At 50.5% G+C, this 21,024-nt stretch overlaps 1 protein-coding gene across 2 annotated transcripts in view; it reads right to left on the reverse strand.

Moving 5' to 3' along the window:
* Positions 1 to 3,092: 3,092 nt before the first annotated feature.
* The window catches only part of NTN3 (netrin 3), a 102,869-nt gene continuing 84,937 nt past the window's right edge, over positions 3,093 to 21,024 (reverse strand). Inside the window, exons 6-7 of one of the 2 annotated variants that reach the window (XM_054042892.1) lie at positions 3,954 to 4,045; positions 3,093 to 3,195 (exon numbers count right to left, since the gene is read on the reverse strand). In XM_054042892.1, coding sequence (XP_053898867.1) covers positions 3,972 to 4,045 — 74 coding nt within the window. In that variant the 3' untranslated portion in view covers positions 3,093 to 3,195; positions 3,954 to 3,971. Of the gene's footprint in view, positions 3,196 to 3,953; positions 4,046 to 12,908; positions 19,367 to 21,024 lie in introns of those variants that run through there. The other variant, XM_054042890.1, reaches the window with a different exon arrangement.

The raw sequence follows: 21,024 nt of genomic DNA on the forward strand, positions 1-21,024 counted from the left end.
TCACAGAAGTAGGGGGATAATTGCCAAGGTAGTCTGGGATGGGTGGGGGAGGAGGGATGGAAAAGGACACACTGCATTTTAAAACTTTAACTCTTATTGAAGGCCAGCCTTCTGATGCTTGGGCGATCATCTGGGGTGGAGTGACTGGGTGGACGGAGGCCCCCCCACCGTGTTCTTGGGCATCTTGGTGAGGAGGCTATGGAACTTGGGGAGGAGGGCTGTTGGTTACACAGGGGCTGTAGCGGCGGTCTCTGCTCCTGCTGCCTTTCCTGCAGCTCAACCATACGCTCGAGCATATCAGTTTGATGCTCCAGCAGACGGAGCATTGACTCTTGCCGTCTGTCTGCAAGCTGACGCCACCTATCGTCTTCAGCCCGCCACTTGCTCTTTTCATCCCGCCATTCAGCCCGCCACCTCTCCTCTCGTTCATATTGGGCTTTTCTCATCTCCGACATTGACTGCCTCCACGCATTCTGCTGTGCTCTATCAGCGTGGGAGGACATCTGCAGCTCCATGAACATATCGTCCCTCGTCCTACGTTTTCTCTTTCTAATGTTCACGAGCCTCTGCGAAGGAGAAACATTTGCAGCTGGTGGAGGAGAAGGGAGAGGTGGTTAAAAAAGACACATTTTAGAGAACAATGGGTACACTCTTTCATTACAAGGTCGCATATTTCGGCTTGCAGGCAGCCATGGTAGGCCACAGTGTTTTGGCTTTTTTAACCTTCTTAACATGCGGGAAAGGTTGCAAACAGCAGCGCATTTCCCATATCAAGGATGAATTGGGTTGTCCATTTAAAATGGGTTTTCAATGTAAAAGGAGGGGCTGCGGTTTCCCGGTTAACATGCGGCACAAACACAAGTAAACCACCCCCCACACACACACACACGATTCTCTGGGATGATCACTTCACCCCTCCCCTCCACCGTGTGATTAACAGCGGGGAACATTTCTGTTCAGAAGAGCAAGAACGGGCGCCTCTGAATGTCCCCTTAATAAAATCACCCCATTTCAACCAGGTGACCGTGAATGATATCACTCTCCTGAGGATAACAAAGAGAGATAAGGAATGGATGTTGTCTGCATGCCAGCAAACACCGGGACCATACGCTGCCATGCTTTGTTATGCAATGATTCCAGACTACGTGCTACTGGCCTGGCGTGGTAAAGTGTCCTACCATGGCGGACGGGATAAGGCAGCCCTCCCCAGAAACCTTTTGCAAACGCTTTGGGAGTACATAAAGGAGAGCTTTCTGGAGATGTCCCTGGAGGATTTCCGCTCCATCCCCATACACGTTAACAGACTTTTCCAGTAGATGCACTGGCTGCGATTGCCAGGGCAAATTAATCATTAAACACGCTTGCTTTTTTGTGTGTAATGTTTACAAATATTTACAAAGTTACACTCACCAGAGGTCTCCTGTGTGCCCTGAGGGTCTTGGGTGAGTTCGGGGATTACTGGTTCCAGGTCCAGGGTCACAAACATATCCTGGCTGTTGGGGAAACCGGTTTCTCCGCTTCCTTGCTGCTGTGAGCTACCTACAGTACCTCCATCCTCATCTTCCTCGTTCCCCGAACCGTCTTCCCTGTGTGTTTCTCCAGTGAGAGAGTCATAGCACACGGTTGGGGTAGTGGTGGCTGTACCCCCTAGGATCGCATGCAGCTCCGCGTAGTAGCGGCAAGTTTGCGGCTCTGCCCCGGACCTTCCGTTTGCTTCTCTGGCTTTGTGGTAAGCTTGCCGTAGCTCCTTAATTTTCACGCGGCACTGCTGTGTGTCCCTGTTATGGCTTCGGTCCTTCATGGCCTTGGAGATCTTTTCTAATACTTTTCCATTTCTTTTACTGCTACGGAGTTCAGCTATCACTGCTTCATCTCCCCATATGGCGAGCAGATCTCGTACCTCCCGTTCTGTCCATGCTGGAGCTCTTTTGCGATCCTGGGACTCCATCACGGTTACCTGTGCTGATGAGCTCCGCGTGGTCACCTGTGCTCTCCACACTGAGCAAACAGGAAATGAAATTCAAACATTCGCGGGTCTTTTCCTGTCTACCTGGTCAGTGCATCTGAGTTGAGAGTGCTGTCCAGAGCGGTCACAATGAAGCACTGTGGGATAGCTCCCGGAGGCCAATAACGTCGAATTCCGTCCACACTACCCCAATTCCGACCCGCAAAGGCCGGTTTTATCGCTAATCCCCTCGTCGGAGGTGGTGTAAAGAAACCGGTTTAAAGGACCCTTTAAGTCGAAAGAAAGGGCTTCGTTGTGTGGACTGTGTCCAGGCTTAATTCAGTTTAACGCTGCTAAAGTCGACCTAAACCCGTAGTGTAGACCAGGCCTTTGTTTAATCCTGATCTGATGGTATCAAATCCTTGTTTTTGTACCATCCTTGATATCGGGATGTTCTGGTACCATTCTTCTGGAATGTGTTTGTGTGAGTACTCTGTGCCTAGCACTTCTTAGAAATGTGTGTTTCTGCAATATTAGCCCTGTTCTTGCCAGATTCTGTGAACTTGCAAGCAGGCAGAGCCTGACTTTTGCTAACTTTGCTTTATATCAGCAAAGCTTGCCCACTACTTTAGCTCAGGCCTCATACCAGGCATCTGATACCAGGCCTTATACCAGGCTTATATCTCAGGCTCTTTGCCTACTACAACAGGCAGGGCCAAGTCAGTGGCATGCCAGAAAAAAAAACAACACCAAGACACTGGACTTATTTGGCAGAAAGATTTATTCAACGGCCAGCCTGCAATTCAGGGTGTCCAGGCACTGCTAGGCAGGTACAATTTTAACTGTGGGACTCCCTTAACAAGTTCAAAGAGGCCCTCCCGCAGGACCGAGCCCAGGAGTTCACCGCTTTGGTGGATGAAGGCACGGTGGTGGCAAGGGTGGGCCCTCCAAATGGCCTGGGATGCTACTGACTCAGCAGCCAGGGTGGTCACCTTTGCGGTGGCCATGAGGCACAGCTCCTGGTTGCAGTCTTCTGGGTTATCCCAGGAAATGCAGGCCGCTATTCAGTACCTCCCGTTTGAGGGGGCGGGGCTCTTCTCTGAGCTCACATATTCAAGACTCCATGACCTTAAAGATTCTCATGCCACCTTCCATTCCTTGGGCCTCCACACTCCTCGGCAGGCCAGGAAGCCGTTCCACCCTCCACCTCCTCCAGAGTCTAGGTGCTGGGGGACTCCCCGGCTGGGCACCTACAGGAGAAAGGATAGAGACAAGGGGTCTAAGCAGTGACACCCGTCATCTTCCATTCATCTGCTCAGCCTGGCCTTTGCAGGAACCAAGGAGGCCAGAAGCAGTCATTTTGAGGGTGCGCTCAAGGACAATGTCCCTGTCACTTCCCAGGACCCACCCTCCCACTCTTTCCTCAACTGCCTCTGCCCCTTCCGGTTGGCCTGGTCTTGGTTGACCTCAGACCATTGGATGCTCAAAGTAATATCCTTGGATTACCCCTGAAGTTCGTGGCCTACCCTCTCTCCCACCCCCATCCCCATCCCTCTTCACAGACCCTTCTCATGAGCAACTCCTTGTCCAAGAGATTGAGAACCTCCTGCACCTGGGGGCGATGGAGGAGGTCCCTCGAGACATGAAAGGAAAGAGGTTCTGCTCCCACTACATCCTAATCCCAAAAGCAAAAGGGGGCCTCTGATCCATTTTGGACCTATGTTGCCTCAACAAGTCTCTCAAGAAGTTAAAGTTTTGCATGGTCTCCCTGGACTCCATCATCCTCTCCCTGGATTCGGGAGACTAGTACGCCGCCCTCGACTTGAAGGACACGTAATTCCATATTTCCATTTTCCCAGGGCACAGGTGCTTCCTTAGTTTTACACTGGGCCAATGCCTTTTCCAATTCACGCCGATGCCATTTGGTCTCTCGTCAGCCCCAAGAGTGTTCACCCAGTGCATAGCGCTAGTGGCCGCTTACCTGAGGAGCTGGGGTGTTCAAATGTACCTGTATCTTAACGACTGGCTAATAAAGGGTTGGTCCCAGGATCAGGTGCAGCAGCATCTCAATTTGGTTTATTCCACTGTCATGACCTGGGGCTGTTAATAAATGAGAAAAAGTCTACCTTAATCCTGGTACAACACATAGAATTCATTGGAGCGGTCCTGAACTCTATTCAGGCCAGAGCCTTCCTCCCTGAGGCTTGGTTCCAAGCCATGGCAGACCTCATCTCGTGCATGCAAGCCCACCTTCTTACCGCAGCTCACATGTGCCTACAATTGTTGGGCCACATGGCGGCCTGCACTTATGTTGTCCATCATGCATGGCTCCACCTCAGGCCCCTGCAGGCATGGCTGGTGTCGGTCTGCATCCCCAACAAACACAACATGGACCGTGTGGTCAGGGTCCTGGATCATGTACTATCATCACTCACCTGGTGGCAGAATCCTGCATCGGTGTTGGAGAGAGTCCCCTTCACAGCTCTGCTCAGGTTCTGACGGATAATACAGCAGCTATGTTCTCTATCAACAAGCAGGGCCAGATCCTCTGCCCTTTGCCAGGAAGCCCTCAGGCTCTGGACCTACTACATACAACACGGCATCCATCTCATAGCCACTCACCTCCCCAGGGCAAGAAACACTTTGGCAGATCACCTCAGCAGGACCTTCTCATCTTGCCATGAGTGGTCCCTGCATCTGGAAGTGGTCAGCTTCATCTTCCAGAGGTGGAGAACTACCCAGGTTGACCTGTTCGCATCCAGGCAGAACTGGAAATGCCACATTTTCTGCTCAATTCGGGGGACACTTTTCTGCTCCCATGGTTGGGGACTCTGTTGTACGCCTTCCCTCCAGTGCCGCTAATTCACAGAGTCCTCATGAAAATCAAGCAGGACAGGGCGAAGGTGATCATAGTGCTGGTGTGGCTGCACCAGCACTGGTTTGGCATGCTGCTGGACCTCTCGATGGCTGCTCTGTTACAGCTCCTGCTCAGTCCGGATTTGCTGTCCCAAAACCACAACAGTCTTGTGCATCAGAGCCTGGTGGCACTGCACCTGACAGCTTGGCTGCTGCATGGTTAAATGCGGAGGAGCAGGAGTGCTCGCCTGCTGTCCAGCAGGTCCTGTTGGGCAGCAAAAAGCCCTCCACTAGAGCAACGTACCTGGCCAAATGGAAGCGGTTTGCTTGTTGGACCTTGGGGATAAAGGTATTCAGCCTGAGTGGGCCTCACTGCAGTTGATCCTGGACTACCTTAACATCTCAAGCTCCAAGGCCTGTCCCTTTCATCTGTCAAGGACCACTTGGCTGCTATTTCGGCCTTCCGTCTGCTGCTCGAGGGCAGGTTGGTTTTCACCCAGGACATGACTGCCAGGTTCCTCAAGGGCCTCAAGCACCTCTACCTGCACGTCAGGGACCCTGTTCCGCCATGGCACCTGAATCTTGTGCTGTCACAGCTCATGGGATCCCGCTTTGAGCCTCTGACTTCCTGCTCTCTCCTTCTGTCCGGGAAGGTTGTGTTCCTAGTTGTGATTAGATCCGCCCACTGGGTCTCTGAGATTAGGGCGTTTACCTCGGAACCACCCTCTGTGGTCTTCTACAAAGACAAGGTCCAGCTATGGCCACACCCGGCTTTCCTGCCCAAGGTGGTCTCGTAGTTTCATGCGGGCCAGGACATTTATTTACCTGTCTTTTTCCAAAGCTGCATAAGTTGGAGGAGGAGCATCAGCTGCATTCCCTAGATGTCAGGAGGGCATTAGCCTTCTACATTGAAGGGACCAAGCCATTCCGCAAGTCGATGCAATTGTTTGTTGTGGTGGCTGACAGGACGAAAGGTTGTCCAGTGTCCGCTCAAAGAATTTCTTCTTGGATCACCGCCTGCATTCGCTGCTGCTACCATTAGGCAAAGGTGCTATGATGTTGCACTCTATATGATTTTATGGAAGTATGCTGATGAGTGTGAACATAATGTAACTAAAATATGCTTCATGCAAAAGGTCTCTTGTAAGGTATCATTACAAAGCTTATAATTTACTGAGTGTGGTCATCCTATTTGTATAAATGTATCACTCTTGTATCAGAAACTAGAAATATGAAATATAACTCTGAGGGCCTATTGTAATTATGCAAAGTGTGGGCCATTAATGGTGGTTTGGAATCTTGATGGCTCCCATCAACCAGGACAATTGACTGTAGATAGCTCTGTTTACTTGTAAGTCTTCCTGTATAGGTGTGTGCTGGCAAGTGGGTAATGAAGTCTTACAGTGACATGTGATCATGTCACCTGAACTGGAATCTATCTTTAACCTGGTGCTTTTCCATTGAGAAGGAGGGGGTGGGAACCCAGAGAGGGACAAAGGATTCCCGCCTTATGCAAAAGATATATAAGTGGGTGGAATAGAACAAAGGGGGTGGCCATCATGAAAAATCCCCTAGCTACCACCTGAACTGGAACAAAGGCTGTACCAGGGGAAAGGATTGTGCCCAGACTAGGAATTCCCTACATGCTTGGGGTATTACTGATCGCCATATTTGGGGTCGGGAAGGAATTTTCCTCCAGGGTAGATTGGCTGAGCCTCTGGAGGTTTTTCGCCTTCCTCTGCAGCATGGGGCAGGGATCACTAGCAGGAGGGTCTCTGCCGATTGAAGTCACTAAAACACAGGATTGGGGACTTCAACGGCAGAGTCCAGGGAAGGGTCTTGTGGCCTGCAGCGTGCAGGGGGTCAGACCAGATGATCATAATGGTCCCTTCTGACCTTAAAGTCTATGAGTCTATGAGGAAGGCGTCCAGTCTGTGAAAGAAATTTATTGAAACATCCCTGGGGGTGAGATTTTATCTGTATTCAGTTTTATTACTGTACTAGGCTTAGACTTGTGTGTTTTATTTTATTCTGCTTGGTAATTCACTTTGTTCTGTCTGCTATTACTTGGAACCACTTAAATCCTACTTTCTGTATTTAATACAATCACTTTTTACTTATAAATTGACCCAGAGTATGTATTAATACCTGGGGGAGGGGGGAACAGCTGTGTATATCTCTCTATCAGTGTTATAGAGGGCGAACAATTTATAAGCTTTATACAGGGTAAAACAGATTTATTTGGGGTTTGGACCCCATTGGGAATTGGGCATCTGAGTGTTAAAGACAGGAACATTTCTTAAGCTGCTTTCTGTTTAAGCCTACAGCTGTTAGGGGACATGGTTCAGACCTGGGTCTGGGTTTGCAGCAGGCTAGCGGGTCTGGCTCAAACCAGGCTGGGCACTGAAGTTCCAAGCTGGGAGGGCAGGGAAAGCAGGGGCAGAAGTAGTCTTGGCACATCAGTTGGCAGCCCCAACGGGGTTTCTGTGATCCAACCCATCACAGGTGCCACCTCTGGTGATTGTAACCACCCACTCGACCAGGGCGCAAGGCCTCTTCAGCAGCCTTTCTGGCCCAAGTGCCTATCCAGGTCATCTGTAGGGCAGCCACCTGGTTGTCTCTGCATATGTTCATGTCTAATTATGCACCTATCCAGCAGTCCTGGGATGATGCTGGCTTTGGTAGAGCAAGCCGCTAGACTGTGAACTTCGAGCCCACCTCCAGGGATACTGCTTGTGAGTCACCTAGAATGGAATCGATATGAGCAAGCACTCAAAGAAGAAAAAAACGTTTACCTACCTTTTTGTAACTGATTTTCTTCAAGATGTGTTGCTCATATCCATTCTATGACCTGCCCTCCTAGAAGGAACTGAGATGGCATAGAGTCGGCAGTGCCTAATATACCAATGCATGAGCTCAAGGGGGCGCCACAGCCGACCCAACAGATACCGCTAAGGCAAAAATCTCTGACAACTGTGCATGTGGGCGCACACACACCTAGCATGGAATGGACATGAGCAACACATCTCAAAGAACAACAATTACAAAAAGGTAGGTAACCGTTTTTTTATGATCAGCTCTGTCTTCGTCTCTCGTTTTTCCTAGATGATGTGTCTTTGTCCAAGTGCTGTGTCTATGAACCCACTCCCTGATGTGCTGTACTCCAAATAAACTCAAGCCATCTCATTTCACATTACGTGTGCTCCTGGAGCAGGGGAATGGAGTGGGCAATGTTTATATGACAACAGAAAGTTCTGCTCTTTGGCGTTTCTGGGAAATGGGATTTGTCTGAGATGGAAGCACAAACCATTTATTTTAATTTTGTATATGCACCGTTTGCTGTATAAAAAGAGGGCTTACTTTTACAAATGATTTGTGGTTTGTTATTCCATTAGGATCTGATCCTGCATAATGCTGAGGGCTTCAGAGACAGATGCTAAGTGACTTTGCAGCTCTCCAAAGTGCTCAATAGCTTCCAGAATCAGACTCTTAAAAATCAGTCCCCAGGGAGAAAATGAACATAAGGACTTGATTCCCCTCTTACTCCAGTCAGGAATGGGCCATTGGTAGGGAAATTCAGGATGAAATAAACAGGGAGCTCACATCCACTCCACCCTCCAGCAGTCCACTTCCATCTAAAACTACCCAGTAACATCTCAATGTGTCTAACCTGGGTGGATGCCCTAGCACTCTCCCAGTGCTAGCCAGTTCAGGCAGCTGGTAGGTCCTGGTGATTAGACATTTTCTTGGGTTCTATTGCTAGCTTCTTTTATAATGTTAGGAACCTCAGTTTCCCAAATTGACTCCCGTCTTTCCACTTTAAACTGGCAGTAGTAATATATCTCATAAGTAGTGCTGTAAGGCTTAATGAATTAACACTTGTAAAGCACTTTGAGGTTCTTGGATCAAATGTTATCTGCAGTTCGGATGTCAGTTTATTCCACCAGATTTACTATTTGAACTACTGTAGCACCTTGCTTGAGGTCAGGGTCTCATGGTGCTGGATGCACATAGGCATAGGAGGAGACAGCCTCTGTCCCAAAGAGTTTACAGTCTACCTGACAAGACAGAATTATTGACACCATTGTACAGATGGGAACTGAAGCAGAGAGACACTAAGTGAGTTTGCCTGCAGTCACAGAAGGGATCTTTGGCAGATTCAATAATTGAATTCAGTTCAATGTCTTAACCCCAGCTAGGGGTTGGATCTAGAGCAGGTTGGGATGAAAAAAAAAATTGGGGGGGGGGAGGAGGTGAGAAAGAGGGAGAGTTGGTCCAAAAAATGCTGATTCATCACATTTGAAACCATTCACAAAACAGGGTTGGGACTGATAAATTTCCTGACTTGAAAAAAGTCAAGAAAAAAGATTCCAAGTTGTTGAAACATTTTGTTTTGACATTTTCACTAGGAAATATTCCAGTTTTTCAGTTCACAATGACTTGTCATTTTGAAACTTAAGCTAATTAGACTGAAAAACTGTTTAAAAATGTCAAAATGAAAAGGAAACATTTTGATTGCCCCCGAAACAAAAGAAATAAATCAGCGTTTCAGCTCCTGGATATTTTCAAGATCTGGACTTTTGGTTCTGATTTGAGATGGAGAAAAAAGCTGAATTCTCGAAAATATGTGCAGGATTAAAAAAACCATTTCCCAGCAAGCTCCAGGAGGATACCAGCACCTATCACATTGGGGCTTGTCCATGACTGGGGCTCCTGACAATACAGTAATTCAAATACTAAATTACAACACACAGGGGGTGGAGCAGGAGGAGAGTTCTAGCGTTGCTGAATCTATCCAAATGAAGTCCAAGAGCACGGTGCCCAACCTAATACTAGCCGCAGCCAACACCTCCTTTTCTGTAGCCATCACAGGAAATTCCTGGCTCGGGCCGGGGGGCCACTCAGCGCCCCTCCCCCACTGGCTCCTCCGGCTGCGCCAGCCCCCCCTCCCCCCGGCTCCTCCAGCCACGCTGCGGCCATGCTGCCCCCCCCCCGGAGGGGCTCGGGCCGGGGGGAGGGGGCCGGGGGCGGGCTGGCGGCGAGGGCTAGCTGGGGCTGATGGCTCCCCACGGCGGAGCAGCAGGCACAGCCTTCGGGGAGGCCGGAGGGCTCCTCATTGCAGAGGTGGGGGGAAAGCTGCACGGCTCCGTCCGCATTCTGGGAACTGGGGCCGCCGCCCTGGGGCCGGAGCTGTTGGGGCCGGGGGTGCTCGGCTGGTGCCGCTCAGCCAGGGCTGGAACCGGGGCCGGCGTGCTTGGCCAGAACCGGGGCCGCTGGGGCCGGAGCCACCAGGGGTGCTCGGCCGGCGCCGCTGGGGTTGGGGCCGGAGCCGCCAGGGCTGGGAGCGGGTCGGCACTGCGGGGGCCAGGCCGAGCCAGAGCTGCTGGGGCCAGAGCCAGCAAGGGGTGCTCGGCCGGCGCCGCTGGGGCCGGGGCCGGAGCTGCCAGGGCTGGGAGCGGGCCGACGCACTCGTCCGGAGCCGCCAAGGCCAGGAGCGGGCCGGTGCTGCAGGTCCCGGACTGAGCCGAAGCCGCTGGGGCCGGAGCTGTCGGGGTGCTCAGCCGGCGCCGCTGGGGCGGAGCCGGGATGAAGCTGCCAGGGCCGGGAGCGGGCCGGCGTGCTCGGCCGGAGCCTCCAATGCCGGGAGTGGGCCGGGGCCGCAGGGCCCGAGCCAAAGCCGCTGGGGCCAGAGCTACCGGGGTGCTCGGCTGGCGCTGCTGGGGCCGAGCCGGGCCGGAGCTGCCAGGGCTGGGAGTGGGCCGGCACTGTGGGGCCCAAGCCAAAGCCGCTGGGGCCAGAGCTGCCGGGGTGCTCTGCCGGCGCCGCTGGGGCCGAGCCGGGCCGGAGCTGCCAGGGCCGGGAGCGGGCCGGCACGCTCGGCTGGCACCGCGCTCGGCCGGAGCCTCCAAGGCTGGGAGTGGGCTGGCGCCGCGGGGCCCGAGCCAAAGCCGCTGGTGCCAGAGCTGCCGGCATGCTCAGCCAGCGCCGCGTCGGGCTGGAGCTGCCAGGGCCAGGACCGGGCCGGCGCCCCAGGGCCGAGCCGAGCCGGAGCCGCTTGGCCGGGGCCAGTGGGAGCCGCTCGGCCAGGGCCGGACTGGGCCGCGCCGCACCTCGTCTCCCTGGAGCCCTCCTTCTCGCGTCTCCCCCTCCCAGCTTACCTGCTGCTGCCGCTGGCCTGCCCCCTGCTTGTTTTTAGACTTCCCGCGAACGTGTGATTCGCGGGAAGCAGGGGAGGGGGAGGAGCAGGGGGGCGGAGCGTTCAGGGGAGGGGAGGAGGGGGAAGTGAGCTAGGGAAGGGGTGGACAGCTGCGGGGCCCGTTTAGGCGCCGCTTTTCAAAAATGTGATGAGGGGAAGGGGCTGCTTCCCCTGCACCCCACTAGCTAAGCTAGTGTCTCCAGCACACTTTATACAATTATGTGCGTGTATAACACATTTGCATTGTGCCTGTTGCATCGCCCTCTAGTGGCTACTCCACAATTAGGATAACAGTCTTTTGTTGCTGCCAATGCATGGAGGTCTAGAGCAGTCGTTCTCATCTCAAACTTTTGTAGTGGTGACCCCTTTCACACAGCAAGCCTCTGAGTGCTACCCCCACTTTATAAATTAAAAACACGTTTTAAAATATTTAACACTATTATAAATGCTGGAGGTGAAGCGGGGTTTGGTGTGGAGGCTGACAGCTCTTGACCCCCCAGGTAATAGCCCTGTGATCCCCTGAGGGATCATGATCCCCAGTTTGAGAACCCCTGGTCTAGAGAGTGCCATGGTATAAGGTAAGTTTTATGGGCACAGACTGGGATTTCAAAGGAGTTAAGCACCCAGATCTCATTGAATTCCAATGGGAATTGGGTGCTTAACTCCCTTAGTCTCTTTTGGAAATCCTAGCCTCAGTTAACTAACTTCCTCCAAGATGTAAGGGAGGGTCAGGCTGGCTCACTCTCCATCAGTGTCTCTGGCTTTCCTGTGCCTGGAGCTGTGGGGCACAGTGATCAGTGGGCAGCTAAATAAGTGATGGGGGTGGTGACAGTGGCACGCCTGGATATACTATCTCATCCTGTCTGCAACCAGAGCAATGCATCTCTAGGAACAGGGCACAGTGTTCTTGGTCAGATGTGGAACAAAACCTGCTGGGCCTCAGGCATTAGTGCACCTCAGTCCCTTCTGTTCTCTGCCTGTGGCACAGAACAGCCTCGTCTCCTGAGGGCTGTAATACTTTGGTCTTATTTTTATTGTTGGCTTTAGTGTGCAAGTGACTGGGTTGTGTTGGTGGCCTGTGACAAACAGGAGGTCAGACTGAATGAGCTGGTGGACCCTCTGGCCCTAAACTCTACAAATTTCAGGGCAATCCTTAACTATAGCTCTGGTGCCTAGGCATTATGAGAGGCACATTAAAAATGCTGGTGAGGATAGACAGACAGACAGATTAGATTAAAAGTATGTTTGCAGTGTTGTTGTAGCTGTGTTGGCCCTGGCTATTCGAGCGGCAAGGTGGGAGAGGTGATATCTTTCATTGGACTAACTTCTGTTGGCGAGAGAGACAAGCTTTCCAGCTCCACAGAGCTCTGCTTCAGGGCTTAAAAGTAAGACACATCAATAGAAGAGATTCGATTTAGATTAACCAAAGAATATTCAATCATCGAGCCACATGTAACAAACTAAGCCTGACTTCTCCCCAGCCTGCTAGGCCCTTTAGAACCAGGAGAGTGGATGGGGGCTGGTGGTGTGACTCACTTGGAATTTCACGGTTGAATTTTTGATTAAATCCTCACAAGAGGCTATTAAAGAAACCTGGTAACTCCAGAGTTAGAGGCAAAGTCTGTCATGGATTAAAACCACCTTCAGAGCTGGCAGTAAATGGCCGTTCTTAGCAGCCAGAGGTGAGGTGCGCCAGGGCTTTGTATGGAAGAAGTGGCATTTAATATGGACTGGAAGAAGGGTCAAGAAGTGACAAAAGTGAGAAAATTCGCTCAGGAAGCTTTGAGGTTAATATGCTATTGAGGTTAATATGCCTGCTAGTCAGTGGCACCCACTATTTTCAGAGTCTGTTTCTAAATCGCTTATAAAGGGTTAATAAAATGTTAATAGATGGTTTAATAAATAGTCCATCATTTATTACAGATTGTTATACAATCCAACAGGTCAATAGATTACATATAATCATCTGTAACACTGCCTCCTGATTTGTTTATAACCCGCTGTCACACATACCACTCATATCTGTCACATGCTTATAGCATCTGTTAATTATTTATTCACCTTTTGTAAACTTTTTGTAAGAGGACCCTTACTATAAGTGCGACCAGTAAGTGTGTGCATGCTCCATCCCCTACTCGCCTCAATGGCAGTTTTCTGTGCGGTTACTGACCAGCCTTTCTTTAAGCTTCACCAAGTGGAGAGAAATGGGCTCTTTGCTGTACCACTTTCAGAGGTCTGAGCCAGCAACTCAGCTGTTGTATACTGTTGTAATTCCATGCAGCCATGCTGATCTACACCAGCTGAGGAGCTGCCCAGGCATTTTTCATAATCAAAGGTGGCGCTAGTAACAAAGCTACAGGCAATTTTAAAAATACAACAGCACATTTTCTACTGGTGCAAACTTCCCCAAGTCCAGTGATTGCCATGGAGCTGCACCAATCGTTGCCAGCAGAGAGTTGGCCCCAGTGCCTGATTTTGGTTTCACTCATACACCCATGTCCAGTTACTGAAGCAAATGGGGTTGCACCAGAGTAAAATGCGGGTAAGAGTGACCTTCACTCCTGTGCAGAATACCAGCCCAAAGTCTAGGCACCACTCAGAGCAGGTGGGACTTAATCAGTGTGCATAGGCCCAGGGGTGAATTTCATTCTAAGTGAACTCAGAATCAAGGCCCTTGGTTTTGATCTTGATGGGATCCCTTGAGCCTGCTCCTTTGGAATCCAGCCTGGGTCTCAGTGCCTCCCACCCTGCAAACTCACAGATCTTCAGCTGATGTAAATAAGCACATTTACCCCAACTGTGCTGAGCACCTGCCTTGTGCTCTGCGTGAGGCATTCTTCCAAGTGGGCCTTACTGGTGCAATTAAGAAGCAGCAGAACCCATGTCCAGGGTGGGGGATGAGCTGTCATCATCAGTTTAGCATCAAAAGCCAAATGCAAACTGCAGTCTCAGGGAAAGAAAACACCAATTTAGGCAGGCAATACACATTAGACTCGTGTTATTAAAAACAATAATAATAAAAAAGAAAAAGTACATATCTTATATATGTTACACTATGTTCCATAACATTGGTTGTTATTTTTTTACATATTCAACAGTATTTCATGGAGATGGCCTGGTCCATAGCCTCCCTCCAATTCTTTTGCTCTGTTGCATTTTGGAAACTATTGACACGACATACATGTTATAACCTAGAGGTCCAAAGCTGGCCTGAGAAGAGGGACAGGGAGATGGTGTTTCTTGCAGCAGGCTCAGCCCATGTCATACCATTCTGGGTGCCCAAACGTTGCAACGTTCAAGGGCAACTTGCCAGAACACCAAAAACTGTCCTGAATCTGCCCTTATATGGTTGTATGTTTAAATACAAAGTAAAGGCACACAGTCATAGACTGAAAGTCTCCAAGCAGCCTAGGGGCTGTAGATGTGCCTTTTTAATTAGAGCAGCATCTAACTCCCCTAGACAGCTTTGCAAATGTCAACCATAGCATTTACCTGCTCAGTAAAGGAATATGACGCGAAATGGCTTGTGGTCTGAGTTCACCAGCTGTCAAACCCTACAGTTTCGTCCTTACCTGGTACGGAGAGAGCAGCAGTGAGCTGTGTTTTAGGCTGGGCTGGGCTGGATTTGACCCTTAGGCTGCAGTCTGGGCACCGAAGGTTCATAACCTACAGCAGTGAAATCCACCCCTTGTACAGATGGTCAGCAGGCAGCTTCAGCACCCCTGCAGTCCCACTCAGGGTGTAGGTGCAATTTAAGATGCACTTGTGCTGCCGTTCTATGTGGGGTGAGTTCCCTCCCCGCAAAAATACAGCCCAAGTGACATTTAGTGCATGAGAAAGTGAGAAATTCTCTGCAGCACATTCACCCAGGAGCATCCGTTCTCAGTGACCATGCAAAACCCATAAAAAAACCCCTTCTCTTGGTTTGTGCCTAGCAGCTTGGGAGTTAAGCGGTTACTGTGACAGCTGCACACTTTCCTGTTTGCTTTGAGAGGGTCTTTGTTGCAGAACAGGAACAGCAGCACACGTGCACACACACACAGATACACACACACACACTCCGTCTCCCCTACCCCCAAGAAACTAGGGACAGTGAACGTGACGGCGACTGTGCCCATAGAATCCAGCAGAACAAGCCTCTTTAGATTTCAATGGGAGTTGACCGGGGCCCATCACACCACTGCAGAGGCCTGTGGGCCTGATTCTCCCCTAGCTTGCACCCTGTGTGCTGCAAGGGGGTGTCAAGCACTCCCATTCCTGGGCCAGCTCCTCAGCTGATGTGAAGTAGAAGTGCTTCTATTTCCCTCCGTGGAGTTATGACAGGCTGCAACAACTGAGGGTCTGGCCCATTAGTTGGTAACGGGTTGCATGACCACGTTGCACTAGTGTAACTGACTGCACACAGGGTAAGATGGGGGTGTACCAGGTTCTGTGGCTCACCGACACTGGAGGGATGGGAAGGTAGAGTCACATTAGGCTAAAGCAGGGAATGGGTGTTCTGTGCATTTTCCCCATCAGCTGGCACCTGAACAGATTGTGCGCCACCCTTGTGCTAGCCAGGGCCTTTTCCCCCCACCTGAGAGCACAGGGGCTGCATGTGGAGCAGGAGGGGACATGACGTTTGTTCTCACTATGTGACTGTAATTCACAGAAACATTTTAAACAGAAAGTACCTGTAACATTTAACGCCAGGAGCGAGCGAGTTCGCTCAAAGCCCTGTCAAGCCGCTACATCAATGCAGGTGACCTGAGGGATGAGCAGTTACTATGCTACGAATGGGCCAGTGTCACAACTGTGTTAGCAACACACCAGTCTGTTACTTGTCAAGGCGCCCGTGGCCATTATGTCAATTACTACATTCAGTGCAACTCTGGGAGCCCTGCCCCCCATATCATCACCAGCTCACAGGTTAGTAAACTGGCGTTGGGCATTCACACTGCTCCACCATGCCCTAGCCAGTATTCCGGTGTCCCAGGAGACAGGTCTTGGCCTTCCACCCCTCCCTGCAGTAGGCAGCTGTCACGCTAGCTTATTCTGCAGTCAGACTCTATGTGCCCCTTTGCATGTATCAGCAGTAGGTAGGGGGATTGACATGGAATGGAGGGGGCATTGGTATGGCTCAGAGGCCAAAAATGAGCCCTGAAGGCTGCTAGAGTGTTGTTCTGCTAGAATACATTAGTAGGGCCATAAACAAAATGGGCTTTATTTGTAACCCTACAATAATAAACCATTGTACAGCTCCTTCCCTAAGCATAGTCAGAAATGGCATTGCAGCTGCTTACACCAGGCCTGAGTTTGCCCCATGGTGTAAATTGGTTAGGAAATGACAGTTCCTAGCACAGCAATGGCTTTTTGTGTGGGGGGTGGAGGTCAACTCCTGAGGTCAGTTACATCCATGTAAATCCAGGATACCTCAGGTGGCTTTAATGGTGTTGCTCTGGAATTACATGGGTGTCAATGAGATCAGAATCAGGGCTTTGGTGTTCAGTGGGTATGCAAAATATGTGTGACACAGCACACTGTGGGTCTGGTCCTGATCACACTTATACCAGGTAAATGAGGAGTAACTGCACTCAAGTCAAGCAAGTTGCACTGGTGTAAAATTGGTATGAGAGGATAATCAGGCTGCAGTGTGAACTCAAGCCCCCCCAGGAGAAAAGGGTGGTTTTTTTGCAATTGACTTCAACAATTGGCCAGGTATTGGCATTGTAAGTAAACATGGCCCCACATGTATGGTCCCAGGTGACATGAATTGCTGGGGCCGGGAGAATAAAATGTGATTCAAAGACCATCTCATGATGGAGGCTGAATGTAAATAACATGAGTAGTGACTAGGTGTCAGGAATGTGCATTTCCACTCTGCTCCTTGTATTAATGCAAACACAAGGGTGCGCCTACTAGTACTGTCTGCAGTGAGAACAGCAAAGGCAGGCACTGGGCAAACTAGTCCAGCCAGCACACCTCGCGTGACCATTTGCTAGTCTGTCTCTGGTCCTCCCACACCAATACAATTTTGATTTTCAGCAACCCCTTGTTCTGCCAGCTTTCATGGGCCTTCAGTGCATGACATTCCTGGACCTCAAAGAGCTTTGCTAAGCCAATTCTGGGCCTTCAGCCAGCTCTGCTAATGTACCTTAATCATGCCCCAAAACACCTCCTGGTGTTCAGTCCTGCATCACCATACGGGTCACCTCAGTCTGGCCTCAAAACATTCTCTTCCATTCCTGAGCTAAAACACAATTCTGCCAGTATCTTAACTTGCAAAGGCCCCTATGCTAGGCCTGGGCCCTCACACAGCTCTGCCAACGAGCCTCAGTCTTAAACTGCTCTACAGCGTAACATCTCTCTGAGCCACAGGTGCCCACGGCAATTGGTTTTCAAGGATCATCCCGCCACACACTGTTTCCAGGCTGCTCCGTTATCTTGCTGCACCATTTCCTGCCCTCTGAGTAGATCCAATCCAACAGCCACCTAGGCCCACTCTGTGCCCATTTGGAATGTGCCTGTGTCAAGGGACTACAATTCCCTTGCCCTGGTGAACTAGAGCTTCTCACCATAACCACCAGTGCATTAGCTTTGCTTTATCAGTCCTGCCTCCTTGAGACTCAGAGGGCTGGGGAAGCATAAAAACATCCCGAGGACTCGATCTTCCTGGGATTTCACCTTCTGCCCCCATTTACACCTCTGCAAAACATTGTCCAAGTCCGAATGGCAGCTTTTCACAGTCCTTTGGCCCAGATGAAAATAACTACTCTGGGTGAAAAGCAGGGCAGAATCAGGCCCACAGCTGAATTATGCATGTCGAGCCAGATCCTCAGCTGATGCAAATTGGCTGATTTGCACCAGCTGAGGATCTGCCCCCACAAACGTACACATTTTCTGAGAGGATATAAGAGGGCCTTTGGCAGCAGGGCTGGCTCCAGCCGCTCTGGAGAGGGGCGGCACGTCCAGGTTTTCGGCGGCAATTCGGCGGACGGTCCCTCACTCCCGCTGGGAGCAAAGGACGTCCTGCCGAATTGCCGCTGCAGATCGCGATCGCAGCTTTTTTTTTTTTTTTTGGCTGCTTGGGGCGGCCAAAACCCTGGAGCCAGCCCTGTTTGGCAGTGACCTTGGCTAAGACAAGTCTGCAGGTGGGGGCTGGTGCATTCCAGCAGTGGCTGAATAAACCCAAAGGGCCTGATTCTCACTGTGTCACATCAGTGTCATACCAGTGAAATCAATGATGGTGTATCAGCATAAACATGATGTAACTGGCAAATTAGACACTTTGTTTTTTCATGGAACTCCAGGGTTGGAATCTCCTCTCATACTGTATGCATATGGAAATCCATTAGCAAGCCATGCACTTACTCCTTACCTATACCAGTATATATGACAGAAGAATCTGACCCTCTATGTCCAATGCTTTTGCTTTCCCTTCAGGGTGACCTGAAATAGGGTGGAAGATGGGAATGGGGGAAGTTAAGTCAGAAGTTCTCTGGCCTGTGCTATGCAGGAGGGCAAACGAGATGATCACAGTAGTCTCTTTTGGCCTCATAATCCATGAACTGACACCAGGCTAGTTTCAGCTGCTATGGATAGGAAGGGGACTGAAGAGCTTAGACTAGTCCACACCCAGGTATAGCGTGACTGAGCGAAGAGCTGAGGACTTGCGCTCGGACACTGGGAGCAGGCAGGGCATGGAGCTCACCCCCGAAAGTGAAGAGAGATCAGAAACAATGAAACACAGGAGAGGGGCCCTGACGGAGAGGCCTTTTGCTTATATCCTCTGAGCAACTTCAGACCTAGCAACACTGGGCTCATCCTCCACTTCACTCCTCTTTAAAGGCTTGTCCTTACTGTGTTACTTTTAATTAACATTAAGGACACACACATCCCCAGGCACACCCAGGCCTTCACGCACACAAAGGAACCCATCGCAAATATACACTATAGACAGGAGAGTCTGTTCACGCTATATATATATACAGAGTCTCTGGGGAACAGTCTGAAGAATGTGCATAGAGCGGGGACTTTAGTAAGCGACAGACACAAAACCCATCATGGTTTCAAACACTTCCCCTTCTTCTCCCGCCGCTGCAGTTTCCGCAGGCGCCGGGTCCAGGCATCCCGCCATTGGATGACCAGGCTGTTCTTGTCAGCCATGAGTCCTGGCCGGTCAGTGGGGTTTTCGCTGATCCCCATGACAAGGTATTTTCTGCTGATTTGGATCTTGGGGCACTTGCAGGCCAGGTCTTTCATGTGGATCCACAAGAAGTTATCACCACGCTTCACACGCTCATCGCGGCACTTGTAGACCGAGAGGACGTTGACAGTGAACTTAGCCCAGTTGGCCACTGTCTCCATGTCTAAGACATTCACTTGGACAACTGGGGGAGAGACAAAGAGAGAGTGGAGCAAGAGTCAGCGATGATACTCTCCTCCCCGACCCGCTTGTTCTGGCAACAGGCAAATTTCCATGGCTCAATCTTTGCGGGATTGTTTCTGCTCTGACAGGGGAACCATCCACCCTTTAAGAAAACACTCTATCCTGTTTCACTGCAGCTTCTCGATGGACCAATTCCATAAGATCTAGTTATGTCTTCTCACCACAACACTCGGTGACTTGGCATTAGAGACGCTTGGAATTTTTTCATCAAAACAGTTTTTGGGGATGAGAAATGGCTTTGTGATGAAATCAAAAATGCTCACAAGACATTTTTCAGTAAAAAAAATTCTAGTTTTGGTAAAATTTCCCACAAAAAATGGAAAAAAAAAATCACCAACTTTTTTTGTTTTTGTTTTTTATGAAAAACTGGAAAATTTACCCCCCTCTCCCCCCAAACTCATATCAATTTTCCAAAATTGCCAGTGAAAAGTAATTAGCATTTTTTGACCAGCCTTATTCAGCACGGCTATCCCCATGCTTCTTAAAGCAATAGGCCCCCAGGGCACAGCTGTCTGTGGTCCAGAGGATGACTGGGACTGCTGAGTGCTCAGAAAAGGCAGACTTCTGGAGCCTACTGAGCCTCCAAATTCCACCTGCACTGCAGGAGGACAAGATGTTGCTTAATTTTCCTTTTCAGACACGCTTTGCTAGTCAGTGACATTCACCCTGCTTTGGGACTGTGATATGGTTCTGAGGTTTGCTGGCCAAACATGATTTCATCTCAGGCCAGGTGCATGAGGAAGGGGCAGGACGGTGGCGAAACCAAAGTGGAAAGGCAGTGATTTGGCCCTGGAAGACACAGGGCAGCAAAAAGAGCTGGAAGGCCTGATTCTCCCTTCACTGACATTGGTGTTAATTGGGGTTAATTTTCTTGAGGTTATGCTGGGGTAAAACCTGTGTCAGGTTTCAGAACGAGGCCACATTAATGCCTCAGACCTCCCCAACCACAACCCAGTGACGGGACTCCCAACAAGCAGTTGTAGCAGATGCTTGGCTGGATGAGCTATGGGTGGTACTGGGTGTTTGTAGCCTGTGACTCAGGAGATGTGCACTCAGTTCCTAGCTCTGTCACAGACTCCTTCCATGACCTGGAGCCAGTCACTTACAATCTCTCTGTGCCTCAGTTCTCCATGGGGAGAATGTTTCCCTGGCTCTCAGGAGTGTTGTGAGGATAAAGTCATGCCTATTTGTGAGGTGCTCATACGGGGCCCATAGGTACAAAGAGCAGCTCAGGGATTGAGGAGGAAAATCAGGGGTCACCCTAAAAGAAATAGCTGGAAAGTACCTGGAAATTAGAGTTTTGTGGCTCAATAGATATTTGCTGGTTTAGTGAGGTGGTCATGCCACTACTACCCAGAAGGGCTTAAAACAGCCCTGGGAGAGGGCTGTGGTGGGGAAAAGCTAGGCTGATTGGGGAAAGCAGCCACAGATGGGGCCACGCCCCAATCAGGCCACAGCTGGCCTGATAAGAGGGCTGAGGGCCAGAGGCTGAGAAAAAGAGAGACTCTCTCTAGCTCCTGAGAGAGAAGTACTGGGCTGCTTGGGACCTGAGAAGGGTACCTGAGGTGGAGCAGTGCTGGGGAAGGGCAGAGGGAGCTG

Source organism: Malaclemys terrapin, chromosome 10 (assembly GCF_027887155.1).
Source record: "Malaclemys terrapin pileata isolate rMalTer1 chromosome 10, rMalTer1.hap1, whole genome shotgun sequence".
Taxonomy (NCBI): Eukaryota; Metazoa; Chordata; order Testudines; family Emydidae; genus Malaclemys; species Malaclemys terrapin.